This window comes from Prionailurus viverrinus, chromosome B2 (genome assembly GCF_022837055.1).
Source record: "Prionailurus viverrinus isolate Anna chromosome B2, UM_Priviv_1.0, whole genome shotgun sequence".
NCBI classification, from domain to species: domain Eukaryota; kingdom Metazoa; phylum Chordata; class Mammalia; order Carnivora; family Felidae; genus Prionailurus; species Prionailurus viverrinus.
The window spans coordinates 72,464,507-72,475,963 of NC_062565.1; the positions used below are offsets into that span (position 1 = coordinate 72,464,507).

Consider the following 11,457-nt stretch of genomic DNA (forward strand, 5'->3'; position numbering starts at 1 on the left):
TTAATTATTTTAATGCCCTTGGATAAAACTGTATTCTAAATGAAAATATTTCATCTCTGTGAATAAAAGAGAATATTCTTGAAGTTAACTATCTGTGTTCTTCTCTGCAGGAAGAATGTTTCCTGAACCTAGAGGCTCCTATATCAAGAGTATGTGGGTATGACACACCATTTCCTCACATTTTTGAGCCATTCTACATCCCAGACAAATGGAAGTGCTATGATGCCCTCCGAAAAATGATCAACTATTAACCATATTGGTAAGTCTGCCCTGCATTTTGAGAAAGCTAGCATGCCACTCTCATGAATGTACCATTTTTATGAAATTTTTTTAAAGTTTATTTATTTTTGAGAGAAAGAGACAGAACACGAATGGGGGAGGGGCAGAGAGAGAGGGAGATACAGAATCCGAAGCAGGCTCCAGGCTCCGAGCTGTCAGCACAGAGCCCGACACGGGGCTCGAACCCACGAACCCTGAGATAATGACCTGAGCCAAAGTCAGACGCTTAACTACCTGAGCCACCCAAGCGCCCCACCCATGAATGTACTATTAACCAATGGCAATGGTTATCAATGTGTTGGCAATTTCTAAAACAAAATGTGGACTTAAGAAAAAAGGTCACATTCATAGTGGTATATTTACATTGAATAGAAACACATCGATTATTATTATCTGATGTATTATCGGATATCTATAAAACAGATGTGTGCACATATTAACATTGAGGAATCAATAAAGAGGAAGGTGCATATGCTCTGTGCCATGGTTGGATTGCAAATATACCTTACTCCACGGTTCCAGTTTTATCCTCATTTCTGTATATTTTTACCAGCTATTTAAACTGTTCATGCAGAGGGTTAATTTCTGTTATTTAAAAATGGGCCTTCAAGCACCATTAATGTGGACTCCAGTGAATTAAACTATATGATGATCCATAACATACAATTTGTATTATCTAAAAATAGGTTTGTTGAGCAGGAAACTTATTTATTGTGTATAGGGAAGTTTTACTTAAAAGAATCCAGAACCACTGCCATTTCCAGATTCCTTTCTGGCAAGTGAATGTTTTGGCTTTTTTAAAGTTTATTTATTTATTTTGAGAGAAGGGGGAGGGGTAGAGAGAGAGGGAAAGAGAGAAAATCCCAAGCAGGCTCTGCACTGTCAGCACAGAGCCCAACACAGTGCTGCGAGATCAGGACCTGAGCTGAAATCAAGAGTCTGACACTTAACCGACTGAGCCACCCAGGCTCCCCCAAGTGAATGTTTTTATTTCTTTTTTCTTTTAAAGTGAATGTTTTTAAATTGTGGATAATAAACTGATATTTATTCATTATGATTTTTCATGTCATGCTTACCCCATTTGGCAGTATTGTTCTAGCAAAAATGAATACCATTAAAAACCGTTTCGTTTTCAGGGCTTTAATATAGAAGTTACTATCACTGACACACTGCTTTATTTTATCTTGACATTTTTGAAATACATAGATAGGATTAAATTTTAGATTTAATGTTTGAATATTAACATGTGATATTTACATTTTAATATCTAAAAATAGTAATAACAATACATTTTGAAGAACCACCATCTTGCTAAGAAAAAAGGAGAATAGACTCTGTGTAGTAATGTAAGCACATACTTCTTCAAGATAAGAAATTCTGTAATTCTTGAATCTGTGTTTGAGGAGTAAACCTAGCCCACCTAAAGCAGAGAGATACCTTTAAATTTGTACAGAGAGAGAAAAAAATCCCCCCCATCTGCCACTGTGATCCCCAATTTTTTACAGTTCTATTTTGACAATGTTGCAGATATAAATTTGGGGCCCTTAGTCCCAAACACCAGGAACATATCCCTGGTGTTCTTTCAGACAATAGTAGATCTGGTGTCCTCTGAATGTCTATGAAAGCCACTGGCTTCTACAGTAAGTCACACTTACGACTGGTTAGAGGAACGCCATCTTTGTTGTCCATCCTATACCTTCCATGGACTATCTCTAATGGACAGTCAAGGTAATAATAATGTGTGGCCATAGTATGTAGGTGCTGATTTTAAATTTGGATATATATTTCTTTTTAAACATAAAAAAATGTGTAAGCCTATCATGAAAATATGACAAAAGAAGAAATAGTTTTTCTGTGCTTAAAGCAAAATATGGCATTGAGGAAAATAGTCATGCAGTTAAGAAATCTGTTAGTTCGTGGTGGACAGAATGTCTATAATTGTTATCGAATTTCTTTTACAGAAAAACTGGAAGATTGTGACTAGATACGGAAATATTTTTCTGAACATTTTTCTTTTTATTTCCTCAGACTTCTCTCTTCTTGAAAAGAGTTTTTATGAACTGAACCACCTTGGATATTGGCTGAAAATTTTAAATTAGTTATGGTATTAACACATATGAATCGATGATTTCCAGTAAGAGTGTCTCAGATTAACTTTTTTAAATGTTCCACTTGGTAGTCTTATAAATTCCATTTAATTACATCTGTAAATATTGGATTGGGATAATATTCAATAAAGCAAAATCAGATTGTCCTTAGGTCATGTGTCTTTTTTTTTTTTTCATTAGTTAAAAGAATTTTAGTCAGAGTAATAGATTATCTTGTCAGTTAAATCTGAATGAAAGTGAAATGTTTAGAAATGCAGATTTTCAACTTCATTATATTTATTATAGTTCTTTGTGGTTAAGATGGTTGTATGTATGAAACTTGTGGAATATTTTTCCTCGTCCTTCTCTCTTGTCTCAACAAGATCCACTGATGGACATACTCACTTTTTCTCCAGAAGCTGGCAGGCGTGGCAGGATTATCCTTGCTGCCTCGCTTCCCAATTGTGGGAGCTGGACAGTATGAGCCTTTTTTTGTTATAAAATTGCCAAGCTTTTGATACAGTTGGAACTTTTTTTTTTTTTTGCCATGATGTTGCAAAGCAAATATCTTTTTCCATGCCCTTTCTATTATTATGTAGATGAAAGCAGAACAAGATGAGCAACAACAAATGCTCTGGCAGAGGAAACCTCTGGGCTGGGGACATTGCCAGGGCCCCTCATCTCTCACCCTGCCCTTCATCATAGTTTGAGACAGGCCTGAACAGCCTCAGGAATCCCTTCGCCGAACACCTCATCTCTGCGGGCCCGGCCCTCACAGATGGTGCCATGAGGTCTGTTACCCCTTCCGTAGATTCCAGAAAAGTTTGTTCTCACCAGTTCCAGCAGAAAGATCCACCTCCCTACAAATCAGAGAAATCGGGCCATATAGCATTTTCCTTTCTCTATGAAGATAATGGATATTTTCTTATGATGACAAATGTTTATTTTACTTTAAAACTTTTTAAATTTTTAAAATTTAAAAAGTTGTGTTCTGTTCATTTTTATCAGATATATTTGGAGGATACAGAAATCTACAGTGATATTTGTAGCTAGCAAGAAACTTGGAGGTAAATTAAAGGCACTTTATCACAGATTCTATATAGCAATGGGCTGAAATAAAGAACCAGAGCACTTGTTAGGGTAAAAATAAAGCCCTGTGCTTGGTTTAAAAATAGAAACACCTGTATATTATAGAATGGGAAAAGATGTATTTGTCAGCAACAAGTTTGCAAGACATTTAGTGAATCCAGTTGGATTATGATACAAGACATTCTGAGTTTAAGATGCCAAAACTCAACATGGACCTTGACTTTGTTTTTACTGTCCTCCAAAGTCATGAGGCATCCTTGCAGGAAACTCTTAACTCACATGGTCAGCCTAGGAAAACCAGGAAATATGCAGTAGTCAACCATATCTTGGCCTATAATGGGTTCTATTCAAACATATTTGTTTTAGCTGCACGAGGTTTTTTAGTTGATATAATTTATAATTTTAGTTAAAGCTACTTATTTTAAGTTAATTGCCATTGATATCTTTTAAATACTATTTCTTCTATTCATCTGGTCTTGTAAGAATTTTCCCTTAAGCCATTTTAATTTTATTTTCTGTTACTCTGTTTTGAAATAGCAAGCATGAAGACAACTGTGCGGATAATCTACACACTAGGAGCCTGAGTTTCAAGGCATTTCCCCTTCCAGTTAGCCATTCAGTCCCCACCACTAAACACCCTTTTCCCTCCCAAAATAAATGGCTTATAGTTAATATTAAACTCAGTTTGTGGCAGAGGATATATACATCTAAATAATTGTGATAAGTACATTTTCTTTACATGACGCAAATGCTTCACACTATAAAAATGAGAACGGTGGAATGAGACGCCTAGGAGGTGTTACATGAACACTAAATTCCAAGTCCCCAGGACTCTCAGCTCAGCACAGGAAGGCCACACTCTCTGGGACAACATGGATATATAAGTGAAGGTAATCTTCTACACTTCATACTTCCCAATTCCTTTAGGAAAAAAACATGATTAACGTCCACATTCTATACAACGGATAGGTATTACTCAAGTTACGTGTACAGACCTGTATCCATTGGAAAAAACACAAGATCAAGATCACAAGCACAAGATCAAGAAAATGACCTCAGTTCAACCCTTTAGGTTTAAGTCACATAATCTAGAAACTCTGAGTAAGAATACTGAGAAGATACCCCATAGAGGGTCCACATTTGGTTGAGTGAAATCCCTTTCCCATCAGCTTGCCTGTGGTGGACATGTGTGGTTTCCAGCTGCCAGGCATCCCTACCCCCCACCTTCTAGTAACAGCACTGATGTTTGTTTGAGAACATTTGTTGGGAACTCCCGCCCCACTGCATGTGGCTCTGGAGGGGCTGCCAACCCCAGTGCCATTCAGCACTAGCCACAGAGATGGCCCTGGCCCAGCCCCATCCAATGCCTCAGAATGGAAAGTCGGGTTACCCGTGCAGAAACAAAACTTGGCCTCAGCCTTGTCAACGATGCTAAATTCTGAAAGACTGGTTCTCACACTTGTACCTATTTCAAGTATACCTGAGGATATATCTGATGGGTGTTAACCAGCTAGGCACACAGTGTTGCCTTTAGCAGAAATGCTTGGCTGAGGAGTGAGAAGCGTGACCCCAAAGCCATCCTGTCAGAATTTCCAGAGAGATGTGAGGTTTGGAGACTCTGATACACTCCCCGAGGCCATCTAGTTTGGAAAGAAATAGAAAATGTTCATACATGGGCAAAGATTTAGAAACCCTGATACCTGATACCTCCCCAAACATCATAATTAAAGATATTTGCCAGGAAAAGGAGAAAATAAGAACAAGAATGAGGAAATCATAGCTGGAAAAGACTGGAAGTAAGAATGAAAACAAGTTAAATAAAAAGATCTATATCTAAAACAATTGTCTTAACTACCCTTTTTATGCAAAACAAATGTTCCCTATTGTAAAAATAAGAAAATGGTCGTGATAATAAATGTGACTTAAATTGACAAAGATTAGAGTAGTAGGTTTGCCAAGAGGAATTCAGAAGTGCCAAATTCTTCAGTTTCAGTAAAGAGGAGTAGAACTTTATTATTCTCTTGTTAGTCTTGAAAGTTTAAGATTGGTTTCTAAATGCTCCGAAAATTAGTCACTAATAGGGTTAAAAGCGGCATGTGTATCTTTCATAGCATTGTACAAACCATCTATGCTATACTTACTAATTAATTCCACAAATGTTGTAGTGGATACTTGTCATAGGCCAGGTACTGAGCTAGATTCTAAGATGCAGACTTAATTAAGAAACATCCCTAGCAAAGAAAATGGGGGAAAAAAATGTTTAAAGAACAAGGAAAGAAAAGTAGGGAAAAGCGAGGCCAAATGTAACAATTATGACTATAAATATAACCGGGTAAATTCCCTAGTTAAAAAAGAAAGAATGTAGAGTGGCTTAACAAACAAAATCCAGTTAAATGATATATACTAAGGAAGGATCTTGAAATAAGTTGACCTAGAGAGGTTAAAGTTTAAAAATGAACAAGTCAAAGTTAGGCAAAAAATAAATATGAAGGACACAAACGTGGCAGAATTCATATCAGACAAAGTAAAAGACAAGGGGAGAGAAGTATGCAGTCAATAGTAACAAAAAATATACTACAAGGAAGATATAACAGTTAAGTTATTCTTTTTTTAATGTTTATTTTTGAGCGACAGAGTGAGCACACAAGCATGAGCAAGGGAGGGGCCGAAAGAGAGGGGGACAGAGGATCTGAAGTTGGGACTGCACTGACAGCACAGAGCCCAATGTGGGGCTCAAACTCATGAACCTTGAGATCATGACCTGAGTCAACGTTGGACCCTTAAATGACTGAGCCACCCAGGTGCCCCAGATTATTTGTTCTAAGGGTGCAATATAAAAATCTAAGCAAAACTTATAAAAAGGAAAATATGGACAGAATAGTTGTAGAAGACAACTTTGTGATCCCACTGTAAATTTGTTAGATGAAGTAGATAGGAATAAATAATAGAATGGAGTCAACAGAAATATATCTTAAACTTTGTCCCTGTAAACAGAGACTGTATCACCTTTTAAAGCGCACATAGTTAAAAAAATTGATCGAATACTAAGGTACACAGAAAAATATTAAAAAGCAAAAAAAAAAAAAGTATTAAAAAGCACCATGTTTTTCCTCCATATTCCAAATTAATAACAAACATTTGTAACTACTTAGAATAAAAACATATCCAGCTAAGTAACTATGGAACCAAGGAGGAAATGTAAAACAATACAAAATATTGACAACTTAATATCACTGATATGCTTCAGCCAAGATTTTACTCAGAGGTCAAATCGTAGACTTTAAATCTTTTCAAGAGAAAAGTAGAAATCCATGATTGCAAGAATAAAGGAGGAAGAAGCTCAAGAATAATAATTTTAAAAAACAAGAAAATAGAATAAAAGAAAATAAAAAGCAAATAAAAGCAGAAAGTTCCAAATGGGAAAAATAAATTGTAAGATAAAAATTATTTTTTCATCAAAATGGAAGTTTTATTTCATTTTTTAATGTCTGTACCATGTGAAAGAATATTACATATGTTTTTATGTAATTATGATATAGTTGCAGGATTTTTTTTACCTCAATGTCCAGGGTTCTCTCTCTCACCCCTTGGAAGAATGAAGAAGTAGACACAGAATAAAATGAGAAGCAGGCAAAAGTTTATCAGAGTATAAGATTAGAGAGTAAGAATAGTAGGAACGCCTTGGTGGCTCAGTCGGTTAAGCATCTGACTTCAGCTCAGGTCATGATTTCACAGTTAGTGAGTTCAAGCCCCACTTTGGGTTCTGTGCTGACAGCTCAGAGCCTGGAGCCTGCTTCGGATTCTATGTCTCTCGGTCTCTCTGCCCCTCACCTGCTCATGCTCTGTCTCTCTCAAAAATGAAAATAAACATTAAAAAAAAAGTAAGACTTGTACAAAAACTCTCTTTACAGAGAAGAAGTATTTGAAAGTGGATGCCCGAAACTATAGGCAAGGGGCCTTGTTTTATAGGATTTTGCTTGGCCCCTTTCCTTTCCCCTTCTTTCTTCTCAGGTCCTACCTTATTGGCTAGGTAACTCTAAATGCCTAATCATTTTCGATTGGCTCATTTCCATTGTATGAGAGGTGGTCTATGGCCATACCATTCCTTGTGGGTACGTATTAGGGTCTACTACTTATTTTTAGTTAGGTCAAATTCCTGAAGGAAACCTGAGGGGGAGTAAGTGGTGTCTGCTACATTCTGAAGAGGAACCTTACGCCTCAGGGAGTTGGCTTGTGGTCAGAGGCTCCCAGCAGTGTCCCAAAATGTGTGTTTTTCCCCACCCAAGGACCTTCAAGTCCTAGCCTCTCCCTTTCTGCCTACTGAATCTTATCTTTTCCTATCATAATATCAGCAAATAAAGGCCACATAATGGCTGGTCCTACAATGGCTAATCCTGTCAGGTCCTTTGATGGGAGGAAATTATTTAGTATAACCTAATTGTTCACCAATAGTATTGATAAGTAAATGTCTTTGTTTTTAGGATATTTTAGTCCATCACTTTAAGAAAATGATTACTAAGGTCTTGTTTTGCTTAAAGTCCTTCAGTTTCTTGCTGAAGCCTAGTTGGCTACCATAAATATTTTATTATACTATAAAATTTTCAGAAGATACAGTGACTAAAGAGTTAGAATAATTATTTTTGAAATGTTTTCTTGGGTCATTTAAAACATCTACCTATGTTTTTTCCTGCTTTCTCCTTGAGGATTTTGATGGCTTCCTGTCTTACGTTGAGGTCTTTCATCCATTTTGAGTTTATTTTTGTGTATGGTGTAAGAAAGTGGTCCAGGTTCATTCTTCTGCATGTTGCTATCCAGTTTTTCCAGCAGCACTTACTGAAGAGACTGTCTTTATTCCATTGGATATTCTTTCCTGCTTTGTCTAAGATTAGTTGGCCATTCGTTTGTGGGTCCATTTCTGGGTTCTCTATTCTGTTCGATTGATCTGAGTGTCTGTTCTTGTGCCAGTTCCATACTGTCTTGATGATTACAGCTTTGTAGTATAGCTGGAAGTCTGGGATTGTGATCCCTCCTGCTTTGGTTTTCTAGTTCAAGACTGCTTTGGCTATTCGGGGTCTTTTCTGGTTCCATACAAATTTTAGGATTATTTGTTCTAGCTCTGTGAAGAATGCTGGTGTTACTTTGATAGGAATTGCATTGAATATGCAGATTGGTTTGGATAGTATCAACATTTTAACAATATTTGTTCTTCCTATCCAGGAGCATGGAATATTTTTCCATTTTTTTGTGTGTCTTCTTCAATTTCTTTCATAAGCTTTCTATAATTTTCAGTGTATAGATTTTTAACTTCTTTGGTTAGATTTATTCCTAGGTATCTTATGGTTTTTTGTGCAACTGTAAATGGGATCAATTCCTTGATTTCTCTTTCTGTCACTTCATTGTTGGTGTATAGGAATGCAACCGATTTCTGTGAGTTGATTTTATATCCTGCAACTTTGCTGAATTCATGAACCAATTCTAGCAGTTTTTTGGTGGAATCTTGTGGGTTTTCCATATAGAGTATCATGTCATCTGCGAAGAGTGAAAGTTTGACCTCCTCCTGGCCAATTTGGATATCTTTTATTTCTTTGTGTGGTCTGATTGCAGAGGCTAAGGCTTCCAATACTATGTTGAATAACAGTGGCAAGAGTAGACATTCCTGTCTTGTTCCTGACCTTAGGGGGAAGGCTCTCAGGTTTTCCCCGTTGAGGATAATATTAGCGTTGGGTGGTTCATGTATGGCTTTATGATCTTGAGGTATGCTCCTTCTATCCCTACTCTCTTGAGGGTTTTTATCAAGAAAGGATGCTGTATTCTGTCAAATGCTTTCTCTGCATCTATTGAGAGGATCATATGGTTCTTGTCCTTTCTTTTATTGATATGATGAATCACGTTAATTGTTTTGTGGCTATTGAACCAGCCCTGCATCCCAGGTATAAATCCCTTGGTCATAGTGAATAATTTTTTTAATGTATGTTGGAGCTGGTTGGCTAATAATCTTGTTGAGGATTTTTGCATCCATGTTCATCAGGGAAATTGGTCTATAGTTCTCCTTTTTAGTGGGATCTCTGTCTGGTTTTGGAATCAAGGTAATGCTGGCTTCTTAGAAAGAGTTTGGAAGTTTTCCTTCTATTTCTATTTTTTAGAACAGTTTCAAAAGAATAGGTGTTAACTCTTCCTTAAATGTTTGGTAGAATTCCCCTGGAAAGCCATCTGGCCCTGGACTCTTGTTTTTTGGCAGATTTTTGATTACTAATTTGATTTCCTTCCTCCTTATGGGTCTGTTCAAATTTTCTATTTCTTCCTGTTTCAGTTTTGGTAGTGTATATGTTTCTAGGAATTTGTCCATTTCTTCCAGATTGCCCATTTTTATTGGTATATAATTGCTTATAATATTCTCTTATTATTGTTTGTATTTCTGCTGTATTGGTTGTGATCTCCTCTTTCATTCTTGATTTTATTTATTTGGGTCCTTTCCTTTTTCTTCTTGATCATACTGGCTGGTGGTTTATCAATTTTGTTAATTCTTTCAAAGAACCAGCTTCTGGTTTCATTGATCTGTTCTACTGGTTTTGTTATGTTTGTTTGTTTGTTTGTTTGTTTGGCTTCGATAGTATTAATTTCTGCTCTAATCTATATTATTTCTTGTCTTCTGCTGTTTTGGGGTTTTATTTGCTGTTCTTTTTCCAGCTCCTTAAGGCAGAAGGTTAGGTTGTGTATCTGAGATCTTTCTTCCTTCTTTAGGAAGGCCTGGATTGCTACATACTTTCCTCTTATGACCGCCTTTGCTGCGTCCCAGAGGTTTGGGGTTGTGGTGTTATCATTTTCATTGGCTTCCATATACTTTTAAATTTCCTCTTTAACTGTTTGGTTGGCCCATTCATTCTTTAGTAGGATGTTCTTCAGTCTCCAAGTATTTGTTACTTTCCAAATTTTTTCTTGTGGTTGATTTCGAGTTTCATAGTGTTGTGGTCTGAAAATATGCACGGTATGATCTCGATCTTTTTGTACTTACTTAGGGCTGATTTGTGTCCCAGTATATGGTCTATTCTGGAGAACGTTCCATGTGCACTGGAGGAGAATGTATATTCTGCTGCTTTAGGATGAAATGTTCTGAATATATCTGATAAGTCCATCTTGTCCAGTGTGTCATTCAAAGCCATTGTTTCCTTGTTGATTTTTTGATTAGATGATCTGTCCATTGCTGTGAGGGGGGTGTTGAAGTCTCCTACTATTATGGTATTACTATCGATGAGTTTCTTTATGTTTGTGATTAATTGATTGATATATTTGGGTTCTCCCACACTGGGTGCATAAATGTTTACAATTGTTAGGTCTTCTTGGTGGATAGACCCCTTGATTATGATATAATGCCCTTCTGCATCTCTTGATACAGTCTTTATTTTAAAGTCTAGATCGTCTGATATAAGTATGGCTACTCCAGCTTTCTTTTATTGACCATTAGCATGATAGATGGTTCTCCATCCCCTTATTTTAAATCTGAAGTTGTTTTTAAGTCTAAAGTAGGTCTCTTGTAAACAGCATATAGATGGGTCTTGTTTTCTTATCCATTTTGTTACCCCATGTCTTTTGATTGGAGCATTGAGTCCATTGACATTTAGAGTGAGTACTGAAAGATATGAATTTATTGCCATTATGATGCTTGTAGATTTGGAGTTTCTGGTGGCTTTCTCTGGTCTTTTCTAATCTTTGTTGCTTTTAAGATATATATATATATATATATATATATATATATATATATACATATATATATATATATATATTTTCATCTTTTCTCCACTCAGAGAGTCCCCCTTAAAATTTCTTGCAGGGCTGGTTTAGTGGTCACCAACTCATTTAATTTTTGTTTGGGAAACTTTTTATCTCTCCTTCTGTTTTGAATGACAGCCTTGCTGGATAAAGAATTCTTGCCTGCATATTTTTCTGATTCAGCACACTGAATATATCGCGCCACTCCTTTCTGGCCTGCCAAGTTTCTGTGGAT

At 36.5% G+C, this 11,457-nt stretch overlaps 1 protein-coding gene across 2 annotated transcripts in view; it reads left to right on the forward strand.

The window, feature by feature from the left end:
* The window catches only part of BCKDHB (branched chain keto acid dehydrogenase E1 subunit beta), a 203,995-nt gene extending 201,458 nt beyond the window's left edge, over positions 1-2,537 (forward strand). Inside the window, exons 10-11 of one of the 2 annotated variants that reach the window (XM_047860702.1) lie at positions 111-259; positions 2,241-2,537. In XM_047860702.1, coding sequence (XP_047716658.1) covers positions 111-251 — 141 coding nt within the window. In that variant the 3' untranslated portion in view covers positions 252-259; positions 2,241-2,537. The remainder of the gene's footprint in view (positions 1-110; positions 260-2,240) is intronic. The other variant, XM_047860701.1, reaches the window with a different exon arrangement.
* Positions 2,538-11,457: the final 8,920 nt, after the last annotated feature.